The sequence below is a fragment of the Alnus glutinosa genome, chromosome 9 (genome assembly GCF_958979055.1).
Source record: "Alnus glutinosa chromosome 9, dhAlnGlut1.1, whole genome shotgun sequence".
Classification (NCBI taxonomy): domain Eukaryota; kingdom Viridiplantae; phylum Streptophyta; class Magnoliopsida; order Fagales; family Betulaceae; genus Alnus; species Alnus glutinosa.
In genome coordinates this window covers 2,867,927-2,887,759 of record NC_084894.1, presented here as the reverse complement: position 1 = coordinate 2,887,759, position 19,833 = coordinate 2,867,927, and the positions used below count along the sequence as shown (strand labels likewise).

At 37.7% G+C, this 19,833-nt stretch overlaps 1 protein-coding gene across 2 annotated transcripts; it reads left to right on the top strand.

Annotated features, from left to right (window-relative positions):
- Positions 1-1,308: 1,308 nt before the first annotated feature.
- On the top strand, positions 1,309-15,684 carry LOC133877391 (outer envelope protein 80, chloroplastic-like). 2 transcript variants are annotated; one of them, XM_062315671.1, is made up of 16 exons: positions 1,309-2,223; positions 2,497-2,590; positions 2,737-2,819; positions 2,979-3,076; positions 3,217-3,286; positions 9,386-9,476; positions 10,357-10,438; positions 10,576-10,611; positions 11,925-12,078; positions 12,181-12,321; positions 12,735-12,805; positions 12,971-13,049; positions 13,123-13,238; positions 13,394-13,541; positions 14,835-14,904; positions 15,320-15,684. In XM_062315671.1, exons 1-16 carry the CDS (start codon positions 1,486-1,488, stop codon positions 15,472-15,474), a joined length of 2,226 nt encoding a protein of 741 aa, XP_062171655.1. In that variant the 5' UTR covers positions 1,309-1,485; the 3' UTR covers positions 15,475-15,684. The 2 variants fall into 2 exon arrangements, with proteins under 2 accessions (XP_062171655.1, XP_062171653.1); XM_062315669.1 differs by having other exon boundaries at positions 9,386-9,479.
- The last annotated feature ends 4,149 nt before the right edge of the window (positions 15,685-19,833 follow it).

Genomic DNA, 19,833 nt, shown 5'->3' with positions numbered 1-19,833 from the left:
CTCTCATACCTAGATATTTTTCTCCCTAACTTTTCAGCCGCGGGAGGGAAACCCCCTTTTTGGCGGTTTTTTTTTTTTTTTTTTTTTTTTGTTTTTTTTTTGTTTTTTTTTTCTTCGCTTATATACTGTTTTGCTAGAGGTTTCTCTAGCTCTCATCATTTCTCATGAGGTTTTATTCGTTGTCCCGTACAACTTATCCCGCCTGGAACTGCTACCTTGGTGTCTTGGCTTCTCCACCGAGCCGGTGGCTTTCTCCTTTTTTTTTTTTTTTTTTTTTTTTTTTTTTTTAAAAAAATTATGTTATTTTATGTTGCTTGGGTTATAGTAGAGGGAAATGAATCTTATTTATTTATTTTTAGGCAATATAAAAGAAAACCTATAGACAAAGTACTTGTTTTTAGTAGTTTTGTTTCTTAAACCAAAGGTGGAAAACAATTTGAGAAATTTTTTTCTTCATATTTTTGAAAAATAGTTCATTTTCTTTTATTATTGTTTTTTTTGTATAGGATAGATGCATGTATCTGAAATGCAAATCGCTCTCGAGAATGAATATGATAGAAGTATACAGGCGGACATGGTGAAATTACTCTCAAACAACAAACAAATACAAGTTTTTGAAAGAAACTTTGAGGGTTCACATTTGATGAATAAGCAGCAGTAAGAAAATGACAAACCCTTTAGATCTGAGAAAACCCTGAGAAAGAGAGAGAATGAGAGAGTTAAAAAATTTGTGAAGTGACATCAAGACCTTACGTGATTAGTGAATATAAATTTAATCATTATACTAAACTGCAGTTATAGCACTGCTTTTACCATGCATTTTTCCTCTTAAATTCCACTACATGCCGATCTCAGATGTGCCCACAAAAAGTCCCGCATGTTTCGTCATGCATGCAAATTATGGTCCTCTATGGGTTCACATTAACTTATCCTGCTTTAATTAATATTTTAACGCTGCTCAAAAAATAAGATCCAGCACGTAAAATGTCTGATTATAATAAAAATAAACTAGTCACTATTTTTCCCGGTTGCTAAATCTTATTGCAAGGGATTGCCCATAAACTAGATTCATAGATTTGCTCTCCTAATTAATTTGGAGATTGACCACATTAGTTCATAAGAAAAAGAGTGGGTGGAGTTGAAAGCAAAAGATATATATATATATACCAACTTGCTTTGCCTGATTTAAACGTCTAGCCCAGAAATAAGGGATTTTACCGGTTACGGGCCGGTTATACACCCGTACTTCCGGATCCAGCCGAATCCGATTCAAACCGGGTCGATTTCCCTTTGCTACCCCGTACTCTCTCAAACTCTCAGTCACAGTGCACCACTGGGGTTTATCTCCTCCTTCCAAAGCTCCCTTCTCAAAACCCTAGACCCCAAAATTCCCCAAATCCAAATGCTCTTCTGCTTCGAATAGGCCTTTACAATTTCGCATCCGAATTCTTTTTCAATCCGGCAATCCCTCTTGTGTCAATCACGATGCCGCAAAACGATGACGTACGGTTCACTTCGTCCTCTCTCAAAGTCCCTCTCCCTCCACAACCCTCACCCTTCAAATTCCCGTTCTGTTCCCAAACCTTCGTTTCGCAAATGGTGAAGACTAGAAACTCGCTTGCTCAGCTCATCGACTCGGCCAAGACTCGCTCGGATTTCAAGCGATTCCGCCCGGGATTCTCTCATTTCTGGAATCGGTCCACTGAGTTGAGTCATTTTGAGTCGAGAAAATCTTCTCTTCTTTGTTCAGCGTCGTTGTCTCTGATTCGGTCGGACGAGTCGACTCAAGCAGAGTCGTTTGGAACTCAGAAATCGGGCTCGAGAAGTCGATACGGGAAGGAGGAGGAGCAGAGGCTGTTGGTACCGAAATCTTCGCTTCTCTGTTCGGCTTCGATGGCGCTGACTCGGCCCGACGAGCCGGCGACTCAGGGAGACTCTTCGGGGAGGGAGGCTCAGCCAAAGGGACACTCCACGAGTCGAGTGCACGACGAGGAGAGGGTGCTGATCAGCGAAGTGCTGGTGAGGAACAAGGACGGCGAGGAGCTCGAGAGGAAGGACCTGGAAATGGAGGCCTTGCAGGCGCTGAAGGCGTGCCGAGCCAACTCTGCGCACACAGTGCTCGAGATTCAGGAGGATGTGCATCGAATCATCCACAGTGGGTACTTCTCCTCGTGCATGCCCGTCGCGGTCGACACACGGGACGGCATCAAATTGGTGTTTCAGGTATAATTGTTGGTTGAGCATTGTGTAAATTGATGCGCATTTGCAAGGTGTTGGTTTTGAAGATTGTAAATTAATAGTTGTTTCCCATGGACATTCTGAACATTCCTCCGAATCTCTATCTTGTTAACTACAAAGTGGTTAAGAATATTATGACATTTTGTGGGTAATCTTTTGCGCAAAATGCTCACTAGTGTCCTAAGAATTTTTGGGAACATGTTTCTTATTTGGTTTGGCATAGAATAGAACTTAATATTGGTTTTATTGTGGCATAAGGTAGAACCAAACCAGGAGTTCCAAGGGTTGGTTTGTGAAGGAGCTAATGTTCTTCCAGCAAAATTTCTAGAGGATTCTCTCCGTGATGGATATGGTAGGTCCTTTTATACCTTCTTATATGTGTATGCCTGTGTATATGCATGCATTTATATGATACTATTTGGTTCTTAGTCTGCCAGTTTTGGAATGTGCTCATAAGAGACCTTTATTGTTTTTGAATTTTGGTGTCAAGCTGTGCAGGAAAAGTGATTAATCTCAGGCGTTTAGATGAAGCTATATCTTCTATCAATGGATGGTACATGGAGCGGGGTCTTTTTGCCTTGGTTAGTGCTTGATCTCTGAAAATTAATTATGTTTACTGTGTAGAAATGCAGATTTTTTTTTTGGTCTGGTAGGAATGCTTAGTTGATTTATTATATACTCAAGATTTGTGAAGACAACTGTTCATATTAATGAATAATTGATTTGTATAATTCTCAAAGGTTTCAGCTGTTGAGATTCTCTCTGGGGGTATTCTTAGGTTACAAGTTTCTGAAGCTGAGGTCAATAAGATATCCATACATTTCCTGGACAGAAAGACGTAAGAGTTGCCTATTTGATTCACATGCATCAATACATACATGCATAGGTACCACACACACAAATATACAAAAGTTTTGTATTAACAGATGTAGTGGTAGGATTTCATGACTAATTTATGCTTTATTGTTATATCTTCAGCGGTGAGCCCACTACAGGGAAGACAAAGCCAGAAACAATACTTCGACAACTTACAACCAAGAAGGGTCAGGTACTTCATCTGCCTAGCTTTTAGCAATTAAGTACACAATGGTACTCAAGACTAGTGATGGAACAGGTTTTTTACTTCATAAAGAACCAGTGATGGAAGGAGTTTCAGCTAAAAAAAATAGTATTTCTATATTTATGCATATAAAAGTTTCTCTTGCTTCTGTCTTTCTTGTTTTGTTTACCATCATAATTTATTGGGAGGAAAAGATATTCTTGTTTGTTATTCATTATCACAATGATGTTTTAAGAGATGCTAGTTGTTAACATTGACTGAATTGGAAAATACAATGTGGTGGAAGAAAGGAGGAGGAGCTTTTCAAGGTTAGTTTTTTTCTTAGCTGTAAGACTTTACTCCGAGGTTTAAGGAATTAAGGTTTTAAACTATGGAGCGTTGGTGCTGCGTGGAGGCCAAGACTTTCGTCTTCACGGTAGTAGAAGGAGCTTCGGTAGTGAGATTGGTAGAAAGGAGGAAGTCTTACTCTGGGCTGGTTATTCTTAGTTATCAAAGCTTAGGGTGGTTGGCGTCGACAATGGAGAGTTTGCAGTGGTGTCAGGCGGAGAAGGAATTTATCAAGTCATTCAGGGAGGGGTTGAAGGTTCTTATAGCCAGACGAGGTGGCAACGCAGCAGGAAGGTTCCTTGAAGTGGCAGTCTATGGTGTGGGTGGTCGGAGAGGAATTATATACATCCCAGAAGGTCGTGACGGGAGGGGTTGGAGGACTTTTGTCTCTGTTTTGGACAAGATCAGTGCTTTTCTAAAAGAACAGACTAGGCTTGGAGTAGCTCTTCCTGTTACAGTTCTAGAGAAGCCAAGGAGAAATGGTGAAGGCGCCATTGGAGGACATGACATGGCTGGTTCTTCTAGAGCTCTCAGCAATGATGTTACGCCCTCCTTCGCAGATGTTCTACGCTCAGGCCCCGGTAGCATGGAGGTGGAGAGGGTGTTGTCTCAACCAGCGAGACCCTTGGCTAAGGATTGTGGTGAACGCCCGGAGGAGCAGAAGCTACCGGCTCCGAACGGGTCAGCAAATCCTCTGGGTATGGACCAATGTTACCGGTGCGGTTCTGAACTTGCGAAGGTCAAGGCGGCTCCTGCTGTTCGTGACAAGACAGAGTATGCCGTTGGTGCTACTTCTGCAGGAATTCAGCTGACAGGAGAGTTGAACACGTTTTCCTCTCTTTTGAATTGGAAGTGCCACCTGGAGAAGCTGAAGGCTGAGGTGGACAAGGCCTTTAGTAGGGTTTGTGAAGGGCTCCTTGAGTTTGGGCCTGGTGTAAAGCCCAGCGTTAATGGGCGGAAGAGAAAGAACAAGCTGAAGAAGAAAAGAAGGTTACGGTGGGTTCGGAAAGAACCGAAGCCCAACGTCTTAGTCCAGAAAGTGCGCGATGTGTGTCCTGGGGAGGGCTCGCCGCCGGTGAAGGACTTAACGGGTTCAGATAAGTCTCCAGAAGTTTTAGTGTTCCCCGGTTTTGTTTCGGGGGATCTGATTGTCGGGAGCTCGGCAGTTTCAGAGATCTCCTTTAGTTCTGAACGGGGTCCTCAACCAGAAGACAACGAAGATTCCTTGAAGGGTGATATGGGTCCGATTGTGGAGATGGGTTGGTCTTCTAAGCTCCCAGAGGTCGCCGGAGGTCCTTCTTCCTCCCTGGAAATACGGGTGCCAGTAAGTGCTTCTGCTCCTTCGGTTTTGGGTACTGGGACGTTAGTGCCTATTGCTATTTCGGGGGATTCTCACATTGAACCGGCTGTTGGTGCCAATGTTTTAAGGGCTTCAGATGATGTGCTGTCTCTATGGGTTGAGTCGGGTCCTCCAGACCCCCTGTTCTCTTCCGGATTTACCTCTTCTGTCCCTATGCTGACCCACAGTTCAGGCTTGGGAGAAAGGAATGGGCTGGAAGTGGCTTTACTCCCAGTGGAAGAGCTTGTACCTTTGTCTTTTATTGACAAGGTCAGGGAGTGCTCTGGTGAGAAGACCCCAGAGGGCTTTTTGAAAGCAATTCTAGCATATAGCCATCGGGTGGGGATTACTTGCGATGGCTTTGAAAGTAAGCTTTCGGCTGTGTTTGAGGCTATAATCGATAGTAATGTTAAGAAGGCAGCGGGTCCTAGCTCGAGTTTGAGCATCAAAGGTACGAGGAAATTAAACAGATTATCTTGTTCGGTTAATTATGATGCACATAGTGGAAGCACCTCTCGTGGTAGGTGTAAAGGCAGGGCTTTTGGTAGTTTTTAATGAAGCCAAAAATTCTTTCTTGGAATGTTAGAGGGTTAAACGAGGGTTATAAGAGGTTGAAAGTCAGAAACTTATTAAGGCAGTGGAAGGCTGATATTATTTGCTTGCAAGAAACTAAATTGGATTTTGTTTCCAATAGTCTAGTGAGAAGTCTATGGGGTTGTCACTTTGTTGATTGGTGTTATTTAGCTTCTCGCGGAGCCTCCAGTGGTATTTTGATCATGTGGGATAGAAGGATCGTAGAGAAGATTGATGTGTATGTGGGCGAGTTCGTTGTTGCTTGTTCTTTCAGAAGTGTTGCTGACAACTTCTCTTGGGCGTTTGTTGGGGTCTACGGCCCTAATTTGGACTCTCTTAGAAGTTCTCTCTGGGATGAGTTGGCTGGCCTTTCTTCTTGGTGGGAGCTACCTTGGTGCATCGGGGGTGACTTCAATGTCACTCGCTTTCCTGCCGAAAGATCTAGAGACGTTCGGATTAATGCGGCTATGATGGAGTTTTCAGATTTTATTTTTGAGCTGGATCTTATGGATTTACCTCTTTCAGGAGGGCCATTTACGTGGTCTAATAATCAGGAGACTCCCTCTTGGTCTCGCCTCGATAGATTTCTTGTTTCTCCAGAATGGGAAGTCAAGTTTCCAAGTTCTCTCCAGAAAAGGCTTCCTAGATTGTGCTCTGATCATTTCCCTATTCTTCTCGATTGTGGTGGGGTTCATTGGGGTCCCAGACCATTCAGGTTTGAGAATATGTGGTTGAAGGTAGAAGGGTTTGTGGATAGGGTGCGCCTTTGGTGGGAGTCTTATAGCTTCCAAGGCTCGCCCAGTTTCATCTTCTCTCAAAAGCTTAAGGCTTTGAAGATTGATCTCAAAAGATGGAATGATCAGGAGTTTGGTAATGTGGAGTTCCGAAAGAAAATGCATTTGGATGAATTGTGTGCTCTTGATAGATTGGAGGAACAACGGGGTTTAACTCCTGATGAAAAGGCGAGGAAATGCGGGGTTATCAGAAATTTGGAGAACTCTATTTTACAGGAGGAGATTAGCTGGAGACAGAAGTCTAGGGCTCTTTGGCTTAAAGAGGGTGATAAATGCACTAAATTCTTTCATCGGATATCCAATTCGAACAGGAGATCCAATTCCATTGAGTCTCTCTCTATCAATGGCTCTATTTCTTCAGATCAGCAGGTTATTAAGGATCATGTTGCTCAATTTTACAAATCCCTTTTTACAGAATCTTGCTGTTGGAGGCCTAGGATGGATAACATGATTTTTGACAATTTGGATGCGGGTGAAGCCGATTCCTTAGAACTTCCTTTTGAGGAAAGGGAGGTCTTTGAGGTGGTTAAAGGTATGAATCGTGATAAGGCTCCAGGTCCGGATGGGTTCACTCTTGCGTTTTTTCAAGATTGTTGGGAGGTGATCAAGACAGACCTTATGGGAGTTTTCCAGGACTTTTACACTCATAGTAAGTTTGTTAAAAGCATTAATGCCACTTTCTTAGCCTTAATCCCAAAGAAGTGCGGGGCTGTGGATCTTAAAGATTTTCGGCCTATTAGTCTTGTTAGTGGTGTATACAAGATCATTGCCAAAGTTCTTGCTAATAGGCTCAAAAAGGTTGTGGAGAAGATTATTTTGAATCCCCAAAATGCTTTTGTGAAAGGAAGGCAAATTCTTGATTCTGTCCTTATAGCTAATGAGTGCTTGGATAGTCGCATCAAATCAGGTGAACCAGGGTTGCTCTGCAAACTGGATATTGAGAAGGCTTATGATCATGTTAATTGGGATTTCTTATTGTATATGTTGAGAAGATGTGGTTTCGGGGAGAGATGGTGTTCTTGGATAGCGCATTGTATTTCTTCGGTGCGCTTCTCGGTTTTGGTGAATGGTTCCCCTACTGGTTTTTTTGGCAGCTCTCGTGGTCTTAGACAGGGTGATCCTCTGTCGCCTCTTTTGTTTGTCATTGTGATGGAGGCCTTCAGCAAGTTGTTCTCTATTACTGTTCAAAGGGGATTTCTCTCTGGGTTCTCTGTGGGCTCTAGTAGCAATGGTGTGATTAATGTTTCTCATTTGCTTTTTGCAGATGATACTTTAGTTTTTTGCGAGGCTAGTCCTGAACACCTTCTCTATCTTCGTATGTTATTACTGTCTTTTGAAGCTGTTTCAGGATTGAAGATTAATTTGGATAAGTGTTTTGATTCCTGTGGGTTTTGTGGATAACATGGATGATCTTGCTGGCATTTTGGGCTGTGGTGTTTCTTCTCTTCCGTTAAAGTACCTTGGTCTTCCGTTGGGGGCTCCTTTTAAGAATAAGTCTAGTTGGGATGAGGTAGTTGGCAAGATTGAGAGGCGGTTGGCTAGCTGGAAGCGGTTGTATTTGTCGAAGGGTGGAAGAGTAACCCTTATTAAAAGCACTCTCTCTAATCTTCCTACTTATTTTCTATCCCTTTTCCCTATTCCTTCAAGTGTTGCTAATCGTATTGAGAAGTTGCAACGGGATTTCTTGTGGGGTGGCATAGGCGAAGAATTTAAGTTTCATTTGGTTAATTGGGCCAAGGTCTGCTCTCCTATTTCTAGTGGTGGCCTGGGCATCAGAAACTTGAGGATTTTCAATATGGCTTTGTTAGGGAAGTGGCTATGGCGCTATGCCTTTGAGAGAGAGGCTTGGTGGAAATCTGTTGTGGATGCAAAGTTCGGATCTACTTGGGATGGTTGGTGTTCTTTAGACCTCCCTGGGTCTCATGGAGTGGGGTTATGGAAGAATATTAGGAAGGGGTGGAGGTTGTTTTGCAGCTATACTAGACTTATTCTGGGAAATGGATCTAGGGTCCGTTTTTGGGATGATGTATGGTGTGGTGAGGTACCTCTCAAGGAAGCTTTCCCAGTTTTGTATGACATTGCGTGTGACAAGGACGCACATGTTGCAGACCATTTGGTTGTGGTAAGTGGGTCCTATCAGTGGGATATTAGCTTCTGAGCGGCCCACGATTGGGAGGTGGATGTTTTGGCTTCTTTTTTCTCTTTGCTGTATTCAACTAGAGTGAATTGTGATGGGGAAGATCAGCTCCGGTGGTATCCTTCTCACAAAGGGAAATTTGATGTTAGATCTTTCTACAAGGCTCTTGTTTGCAAAGAGGCTATCCATTTTCCTTGGAAAAGTATTTGGCGGACCAAGGTTCCCTTGAAAGTGGCTTTCTTTGCTTGGACGGCAGCGCAAGGGAAGATCCTCACCTTGGACAACCTCAGGAAGAAGCGTGTCATAGTGATTGATAGATGTTGCATGTGCAAAACGAATGGGGAATCGGTGGATCACCTTCTTCTCCATTGCGAGGTTGCACGCGCTCTCTGGAATGCCTTTTTTAGTCGCTTCAGTTTGTCTTGGGTTATGTCTCTGCGAGTGGTAGATTTATTCGCTTGTTGGTGGACAGGCGGTCGTTCTCAGAGTGCAGCTGCGTGGAAGATGGTCCCTTGTTGCATTCTGTGGTGCTTGTGGAGGGATCGCAATGACAGGCAGTTTGAGGACAAAGAAAGATCTATTGAGGAACTCATTTCCTTTTTCTTTCATTCCTTGTATTCTTGGGTGGCGGCGTTCCTCGCACCTTTACCTCTTAGTTTTAATGATTTCCTTGTTCTGTTTTCTTTTTCTTCCTAGTTGCTTTTCTTGTATACTTCCTGTGTACTTGATTGCGCTTTGCGCTTTTTAATGATATCTCTCGTACTTATCAAAAAAAAAAAATTGACTGAATTGGAACATGAAGTGTAATGATTTCCTTTTTCTTTGCCATAAATGGGTCTTCCTTATGGAAATGCACAAGCTTTAGTTGTTAAATACTGACTGTAAGGATATTTTCACTTTGGATGATCCTTGTTCAGGTTTACAGTATGCTTCAAGGAAAAAGAGATGTGGATACTGTATTAACCATGGGAATCATGGAAGATGTTAGCATTATTCCCCAGCCTGCAGGTGGTGAGTGAAATCTTTTCCTTCTGAATCATCCCTTGTTGAGATTTATTTGTTTTGCAATAATATTTTATAAGACATGCTAAGCTAACAAGAAATTATTCTTTGAAATGCTAAGCTAGTTAATAAAATAGTTATGGAGCTCTTGAAAAATGTTGCTGATGTGGAAAATCCTTCTGTGCATTTGAAGAGTAGTTTTTTAAGAAGAAACTGATCTGATTTGAATTAGAGGCAAAATGTAATTTCTGGAAACCGCTTGAAATCCTACTCAGGATTGCAAATATGATGATCATTATAATAAACTCCTACGACAAATCTATTGTATGATACTCCCAATGTACTAAGGGTTGCCTTACGCTTTTAATGAGATTGGCTTATCAAAATGAGATTGGCTTATTACCTATAAAAAAAAATCTATTGTATGGCATTCACATAAAGTGGATCAGAGAGTTTATGGGTAACTTGGAACAGAGAATTGGCATGAGGATCCCGTGAAAGATCATCATCTCCCAATAATTCTGATCCATTGCATGAATATGATTGTTCTCGGTTACTGGCCTTCTATGTTGATGTGCTCATAATACAATCTAGAATTAGATTCCAACTGTTAGTCACTAGTTGAAAATCATTCTGTGGATTTGGACTGTTGAGGTTTAAGCATGGCTTGTCTTTCACCTCCATGAGGTTGGTTATTGACAATTTTTTGTTGTTTGCACTCTTGTTTCTTTTGGGGTATATTTTTCATTGTAATGATCTAATGTGTGTTATTGAGTGGAGATGCTTCTACGCATGCTTATGAGCTTCTACATTTTTTTTTCTTAATCTTTGATTTTCTGCATCCTATTTATTTATTTGATGTCACATTTTTTTTGCAACATGGTAGATACTGGTAAGGTTGATATGGTAATGAATGTTGTTGAGCGTCCAAATGGAGGTTTTTCTGCTGGTGGTGGAATATCTAGTGGGTAAGTCATAAGTGTGTTAGTTTGAAGGGCACTATCATGCAAGCAATCTTACCTAAAAAATTTGCTTTTGTTTCAAAGCTTTAGTTTGGATTAACTTGCGCTGTATAATATTTACTCGGTGATATTTTAATTTATAGGATTACAAGTGGCCCTCTATCAGGACTCATTGGAAGGTAAGCTGATGAACTACATTATTTGGTTGGTGTCTTCCTTTCTTTCTTTCTTTCTTTCTTTCTTTTTTTTTTTTTTTTTTTTTTTTTTTTTTTTCTTTTTTTTTTGTTGTTAAAAATAAAATAAAATTCAGAAGTGATTCAGAGGCTACAAATTGATTTGAGTCAAAGCATGTTACCTTTCTTGTGTTTTTGCTTCATTCTGAATGCTTATCTCGAGACAATATTACATGTTGGATTCAATTTTTTTAACTTGTACACACCCAATGAGACTTGTATGTGAGTTCATATAACATAGGAGTCGGCACAAGTTGAAGTTTGCTGGGTTATGCCTCCTCTTCATTTAAGAGCTTATAGCCAACTCATCAACTTGTTCATTTTGGTTTTATTATACGGTAATCACATATCCGTACAAACCGTAGCATTTTGGCTTTGGGAATTTAGTGTCGCAAATTGATATTGCAATTTTTGAGAAGAGCATTTAATAACTTACATCTGCGCTATCACTCCAAAAGGACTAATCAAGTTGCAATTGGAGCTACCTAGAATCGCTTATAAAGCCCAATCTCACCTAGTAATCAACCAATATGTGACGTAACACCCATGAGCTCCTTTATAATTTACACACTCTATGTAGGCTAATCATCTTCCCAATGTAGGACTGAGGTGATACAATCTTCCCCCTTTAAATATCTGACATCCTCGTCAATGCCACGTTATTTAGTACTTCATTATCACATAACGTTAATAGGTTTTGATATCATTTGTAACGACTCAAAGAAAGTGTTAGCCAGCTATCAATTCCAAATGACTAGTTGCAGTTGGAACTGTCTAGAATCGCTTATAAAGCTCAATCTTACCTAGTAAGGAACTAATGTGGAATTTTAATTCACCCACTTTATGTGGGCTAATCATCTTTCTAATGTACGATTGGGGTGTTACAAGGCATGGGTTTCATTTTTCTGTAGAAGCTATAGAAGCCTTTCTACCACACATTGTAACATTAAATATTCTTTTTCTTATATAGTGAAATTTTCGTTCTTTAGTTACATATTATCTTATCTTATGAAGAACTCCATTGTTTGATTATTTCTCTAATGAAAACTGTTGCATTAGTTTTACAAATATTATTACAGAATAAAACCTCTCTGACCTACTTCCCAGTTGTAGGTAAAAGGTTCTGAATTGTCATGTGAAGGAATACTTGTTTGGGGAGTAACACAATTTGTGCCTGTAGCATCTAGTGTTGCACTAGATTCTTGTTACTTCGCATGATTTTGCTGTTTCGCTTATTTATATTTTTATTTTGATTGCAGCTTTGCATACTCTCATAGGAATGTTTTTGGAAGAAACCAGAAACTCAATATCTCTCTAGAGAGGGGCCAGATTGACTCAATATTCCGCATAAATTATACTGACCCATGGATTGAAGGAGATGACAAGCGGACGTCCAGAACAATAATGGTTCAGGTAATCTAATTTGTTGCTTCTTTTTTTTTTCCTTGTACTATGTCTCTCTTGATGTTAACAAGCTGATTATTGCGTAATTTATTTTAAATATTTTTACTTTAGAATTCAAGAACCCCTGGAACACTTGTTCATGGTGACCAATCGGATGGAAGTTGCCTGACCATTGGCCGTGTCACAGCTGGTATAGAATTCAGCCAACCAATCAGGCCTAAGTGGAGTGGAACAGCGGGTCTTTTTTTTCAGGTACTTAGACTAAAATTGCCATCTCCAATGCCTGGTTTTGATGCCAAATAGGATGAATTTTTACACTGGTGATACTGGCAAGCTTTTGAAAACCTTTATGGTGCTCATAAATTGCAGATTTTCTCCCCTTACCTGTGGTGGTTCATTATTTATAAATCGGGAGAAATGTATTAGTGGGTTCCATTTCCTTTGGCCAGTGCTCAATATATTTTGGAGAAATTATATATCTTGCCATTGTGCTGGGATTGCAGTCCTTATGCTGTCTCCTGGAATCAGTAGTGTAAAGATTGTAGATTATAGTGCATAATTGTCTGTATGTATCACCAGTGAAAAGATTGTAGTTTATATTAGATATTTGTCTGTATATTTATATTCTTGGTGTTGCTTCCATTAATTAATCTGCATTGTTCTAGCATGCTGGTGTTCGTAATGAAAAAGGAGATCCTGTTATCAAGGATTTTTTCAGCAGTCCGCTTACTGCAAGGTATACATGTTTAGCAGTAGATATTACCAACTTTTTTTTTTTTGTAAGTAGATATTACCAGCTTTTGTAAGTTTGATTGCCAAGTGTGAGCTGTTAATTATACATGAGAGGTCCAGTATACTTGCTTCTGATCTTATGTTGTCAATTTCCTCTTTGTCTGTGCAGTGGCAAAGTCCATGATGATATGCTACTTGCTAAATTTGAGAGTGTCTACACTGGATCTGGTGACCAGGGCTCTTCAATGGTTAGACTTTACAGTCGTTGTGAAGTTATAGTTTTCACTCTATCCATAACACTCCTTTCTGTTTATTTTGCAGTTTGTAGTCAATATGGAACAGGGACTTCCTGTTTTGCCTGAGTGGTTGTCTTTCAACAGAGTGAATGCTCGTGCCAGGAAGGGTGTAGAAATTGGTCCCTCTCGCTTTCTTTTGAGGTATGGTGCCTAAATGGTAACTTGGAGGGCTTTATTGTGAGAACATTCGGCTGGGTGACATCTTTTTTCTCTTAGTTCCCTGTTGTTATTCATTGCCAGTGAAGCAAATGATAATCTGGTTTATTTTGCTGGCTGACTTTGTTTTTTATTGGTAGTTTGTCTGGTGGTCATGTCGTGGGTAATTTCCCTCCACATGAAGCATTTGCTATTGGTGGAACCAACAGTGTGAGAGGTTACGAAGAAGGTGCTGTTGCCACTGGTCGATCTTATGCTGTTGGTTCTGGAGAAATCTCTTTCCCCATGGTAAGCAGTACTTCCTTTTCTTTTCTTCTTTTCTTTTTTTCCTTCTTTTTTTTTTTTGGGGGGGGGGGGGGGGGGGGGGGGGTGGGGTTAAGTATCTTGTGATTTGCATATTGCTGTTCCAAGTTAAGAGCATAAAAGGGATAGTGGATATGGAAGTGTACGGGCATATGCAAAAGTGATCGTCTTCATTGTCTTAGATAAGTTATCTTTGAGGAGAAATTGAAGTGTAAGACCAGTCAGGGTGCAGCCTAGTGGTTAATAGGTGGGCTTGGGATGTGCCGTAGACTCGGAGAAGGTTCCATTGCGCACTAGAAATTCCCGTGGATTACATGATACGCGATTCTGGCGGGTGGGGTCGTGTATACGGGGGTTGTAAGAGTACATGCATAACTATCAAGTTTTGAGAACATTTTCACGAGTTGTCTATAAGACTACCCATAATTTGTGGATTGAGGTGTGGTGAGGTCAACAATTACGTTTGCAATGCGAGTGTGAGTGTTTTTGAGATGAGGACACTGAGATAACATGAAGCATCTGCCTGTGTGTTTGTTTGTGTCAAACACATTTTATGAGGTGACATAATTTGAAAACACGGTGAGAAAAAGATATTGTTTTATTTTGTGCAATGACTGTCATGATTCAATGGGCAAGTAGTGATTTATATAAATTAGAGGCACTCCTTACGATGGAAGGTGAATAAGGGTTATCTTGGCTGTGAGTATTAAGTTGAAGGCTAATAATCGCTAAGGATATGGCCCTTGATAGAGCTGAATGGTAAAAAAGGAATTTGTTCATTTGATTTTCAGTTGTTGGAATATGTTAGTGAGCATTAACTTGGGAAAAAAATTATATGATAATGTAAAGTTTATGATAGCATGAAAATGAGATTTTAGAAGGGGTTGATATACTAGAAGATTTTCAGAATGTCAATGAGACGAGCAACTTATGACCATTTGGTCATTCCTGTAGGCTGTAAGGAAGGATTAAAACCAAGATTTTGAAAATGGCCAAATTACTAACTTCAAGAAATAAATTATGAAACAAACTAGCAAATTTTCCAGAGAGATTAATGACTTAATATCAAACTTCTTTTAATCTCAAAAGATAATAATTTGGTCAATTTCTTTTAATCAAACTTCTTTTAATTTCAATTCTATGGCCATTGCATTTGTCATTATGCACTGCATAAAGTTCAACAAGAAGGCAACGCCTCTTCACTTTGACCAGCACCTCTCTGCTAACGCCATATCATCTTGTAAATCCACCATTTTGACTTCCCCACTTTTTTTGCAGTTGGGCCCGGTAGGGGGAGTTATTTTCGCTGACTATGGAACTGATCTTGGATCAGGCCCCACTGTGCTTGGTAGGTATCTTTTTGGTTGTTTCATTTTCACTTGTAGTTTCTTTTTTTCTTTTTTGCCTGTTTGTTTCTTTTTGTTTTTGTTATGTATAGTCATTATTTGGGTTATATTTGCTAACATGACGGCAATGATTATGAGATGACCTGACTGACTGGGTTGGAAAAGGACAGTATGTATGAAAATTTGTTGGCGTCTACTGTCTGCTTGACTAGAAAGCTTGGTCGGTAAAGCTGAATTATTATCTTTGATGTGGAGAACTTTGAAAATATGTTGGCAATGGAATTCTGACTTTCAGGCTGGTGGTTTTCTCACCTTTTATCCAGAAAGGAATATTGGCAGCAATTTAGAACCAGCATCAGTTGCTGGATCGGTTAAAATCAAATATTCGTGCTTTGTTTATTCTTTCTTCTTTGTTAGGTGATCCCGCCGGAGCAAGGCTGAAGCCTGGAAGTGGATATGGATATGGGTTTGGCATCCGAGTCGAGTCACCACTGGGTCCTCTGCGGCTCGAATACGCATTCAGTGACAGGCATGACAAGAGGTTTCACTTCGGGGTTGGTTATCGGACCTGAGGTCCTCTTTAGACTCTGGTTTCTTCTCCTTTGGATGCTAGTTGCCACTCTGCTTTTTTGTAACTAATTTTTGCTCTTGATGTAGAGTCCTACTGTTGCTAGAGTGTTTTTTTTGGTTATATTACCTTTGTCATTGCTAGATTCATTGAGGCAGACTGGATTGAGTTCCCATCTCGGCAATTACATGGATTACATTTGCTTCTTATAGAATTCTAATTGTTTCCTTTTCAATTTATATCACCCCACACTCTTATCACCTTTTTTTCTCTTTGCCCAAGTGAAAATTTAGAATAATGTTATTCATCCAAAAAAAAAAAAAAAAAATAAAAATTTAGAGTAATGTTACTCTTTACACTTATGTCACATCGACTTATATGATGTGTTTTAGTGGTTTACAACGCCAATTACCTCAAAAAAAAAAAAAGTGTAAACTAATTAATACTCTTGGTTAGCTAGTGTGACATGGGTGCGAAGTATTACTCAGAAAAGTTATCTCCAGTTGGTCAGGTTTTTTTTTGTTTTAATTTTTTTTTTTTAAAAAAAAGGTCATTCTTCTTAGCTGTTCCATGAAGCTTGGGTCAAACGATACTTTTAGCCACCGAAAAATAGGGTGATGGGTGAGTCAATGCAGTTATACAGGGCTGAAGTGTTTCTTCGAACATTTGACCGAGTTGGGCTTAACTCAACCTTGAAGGAATTCCAGTTCGATCATTTCGGTTGGTTCATGTTTTAAAAAGCTCCATTATTATTGTAACTAGCATTTTATTTATTATAATGTAATTTCAAAAATAAAAAGGATCACACTTGAATACCGAGCATCATTTTTTTTTTTTTTTTTTTTTAATCTTTTAAATTTATTTATCTGCTGCTAAATGACTTGTCGTTTAGAGGCCTTACCTGAAGTTTCAAAACTGTAGCCCATCAAAACTAATTCTCAGAAAGCAGATCGTATTTCCGGGAATATTGTTGAATGATTAAAAATACTATGTTATACTTTAAATGACAAACACTGTTTCCAAATTTGAAATTAGAACTACCACATTTTATAGAGAATACAGAACTTTCAGAGCAAATAGCGATTTCAGGGACCCAATACCCAAATATATTTTCAGCATCAAAGAGCTAGTATTTTTTCAATAGCACTATTGGAAAGCATTTAAGTACCCTTTTTATTTATTTATTTATTTTTTTAAATACTTGCTACTTTCAAAGCAAATAGCGCCAGGTCTCTTGCTGTCCTCCGCTCCACCAGATACTAAATTTTTATTTATTTATTTTTTAGCTTTTTTGTTGTTTATTTGTTTATGTTATTTTATGTTGCTTGGGTTATAATAGAGGGGAAATAATCTTATTTATTTAATTTTAGGCAATATAAAAGAAAACCTATAGACAAAGTACTTATTTTTAGTAGTTTTATTTCTTAAACCGAAAGTAGAAAACAATTTGAGGAATTTTTTTTCTTCATATGTTTGAAAAATAGTTCGTTTTCTTTTATCAATTATTATTATTATTATTATTTTTTTAAAAAGAATAGATGCATGTATCTGAAATGCAAATCCCTATGAGGGATGCATACGATCGACATAGACAGACAGACATGGTTGAATTACTCTCAAGCAACATACAAACACAAGTTTCAGAAAGAAACTCTAAGGGTTCACATTTGATAAAGAAGCAGCAGCGAAAAAATGACAAACCCTTCAGAATTGAGAAAACCTTGACAAAGAGAGAGCTACAAAATTTGTGAAGTGATGCCAAGACTTTATGTGAATAATGAATATAAATTTAATCATCGCACTGAACTGTAGTTATAGCACTGTTTTTACCATACCTTTTTTCTCTTAAATTCCCCTTAAGTGTCGATTTCAAATGTGCCCATAAAGCATTCCACATGTTTCATCATGCATGCAAATTATGCTCTTCTATGGGTGTACATTAATTTTTTCTACTTTAATTAATATTTTATCGCTCAACATGTGAAATATTTAATTAAAATAAAATAAACAAGTCTCCATTTTTCCCGGTTGCTAAATCTTATAGCAAGGGATTGCCCGTAAATAAGCTCATTGCAATTAGCATTAATCCCAAAGCAAATGAAAGTACGTACAAATATGGAAGGTAAAGAAAATTTGTAGTAATAATATAATATATTATTATGGTGTACGGAAATAGAGGCATATGTTTGAAAATCTCAGAACAGAACATGGACAGGGAGACAGACTCGAAGATCTCACAGAAGACACGTACACTCGTGCTCTCTCGGAAACATCGATCTAATTAATTAACAAGGAATAATTGCATGAGTGGTGATCAAGTTCATATTTTTTATATTTAAATTAATATATAGACTTTTATGTAGGACATATATATACCGTCTACATTAAGTATATATTCTTACACGTTTTGTTTTTTATATATATATATATATATATATATATACCGAATTATTAGAAGAAATACCAGATACCTTTAAAATAAAAAAATCAAGAGATTAAAAATCATGTGTCTACATCAAATCATAATGAATAAATTTTGAAAAAATCACAAGAAGAATCAGAAACAAAAGTAGATACAAAATCAGACATAAATAAGTTACAATCTCAATTCAAAAATCTAGATCTAAATAGAATGACTTTAGGAAATGGAAATGATAGTGGAAGAATACCTAGGAATAATTATAAGGGAAAAAATGCAACGCATACTTCTATAATCCGTAATTGGTATCCTAAACCCATACCTCCAGATATACAATTTGAAGAAAGAGAATTAGGAATAAGAGCTGCTTACACAGCTGATGCTTTGTATGAATGGAATATAGATGGTTTATCAGAATATAAAATTTTGAATGTCTTATATGAAATGATGATGATAGCAAATGTTTATAAAAATATTAAAAGATCAGATCATCAAGTTGTAAATAGTTTAATAACAGATTTTAAGGATGTCTTTCTTTCAAGATTATTAATCAAAATGGATAATAGAGCCCCCTATTGGAAAGAAAAATTTATAGATTATTTGCCCATAAGGTTAAAGAAAAATTTAATAATGGTCACAATGATTATACGAGTCTTACATATGAAAAATTATTAATGCATTAAAACATATAGGATTAAATTTGCGTAATAATTTAAGACTAACAAATCAATTAAAAAATGATAAGAAATATGCTAAACATGAATTAAGATCTTTTTATGAACAATATAGTTTTCCCCCTTTGATAGCACCATATAAGAAATCATACAAATCTACAAAAAATTCTAATAAATTTAAACATAATAGGGAAACAACCTGTTTATGGTCAAACTAGTCATTATATTGATGAATCTCAACTCTCAAATATATTATCTGAATCTGATACAGAATCTGAAGAATTATTACAAATTGATAATAATATTATTACATCTCAAAAAGAATATTCTGATTTGAATAAAGAAAATGAGATAGGATTTTGTTTCTGCAAAGATAAGAATATGCATACCTGTAGAAAAGAAATAAATACTTTAACAAGAGAAGAAAGAATAATATTAGAACTAATAGATCAAATTGAAGATCCAGAAATAAAAATAAAGTATTTATCACAAATTAGTCAAAATGAGAAAATAATTACTAATGGCATAAATTATAATTTTACTAATGTTTCTAATAGATTTAAAAAAGAAAAACGTCATACTACAGTTCAAGATTTAAAATTTGAAATAAATAATATAAAACAAGAATTAAAAAATAATTTTAAAATTTCTAATGAACAATTAGTATAAGAAATTATAACATTACAATCAGAAAAACAACAAACAAAGGAAAATTTACAAGATGATAAAATCAAAGAGATTCAAGATCATGACAATACAAAACAAAATTCTGTAAATAATAAATTATTCATTAATCTTATAGATAGAATAATCTTTCAAAAATGGTAGTTGAAGTTACTTTAATAATTAATGCTGAATTTCAAATTACAACTGTAGCATTATTAGATTCAAGTGCAGATATGAATTGTATCCAAGAAGGAATCATACCTACAAAATATTATGAAAAAACAACTAAAAAATTGCATCAGGCTAGTGGAGCAAGATTAAATATAGAATATAAAATACCTAATGCCCATATATGTAATGATGGAGTATGTTTTAAGACTACGTTTATTTTAGTAAAAAATATCACTTCTAGAATAATATTAGGAAATCCATTTTTAGCTTTACTTGATCCTTTTATAAAAACAGAAGAAGGAATTAGTACTGAAATTATGGGAAAGAAAATCTTATTCAGATTTATTTTACCACCGATGACTAAAGATATTAATATACTAAAAGATACTCCCATATTTCAAGATATTAATGTTATTTCTAAACAAATAAGAAA

Excerpts from the sequence above, each read along its gene's own strand:
- LOC133877391 (XM_062315669.1), top strand. The coding sequence starts at position 1,486 with ATGCCGCAAAACGATGACGTACGGTTCACTTCGTCCTCTCTCAAAGTC. Across the intron at positions 2,224-2,496 it reads GCATCAAATTGGTGTTTCAG|GTAGAACCAAACCAGGAGTT; the intron begins GTATAATTGTTG and ends TTGTGGCATAAG. Across the intron at positions 3,077-3,216 it reads CATTTCCTGGACAGAAAGAC|CGGTGAGCCCACTACAGGGA; the intron begins GTAAGAGTTGCC and ends TTATATCTTCAG.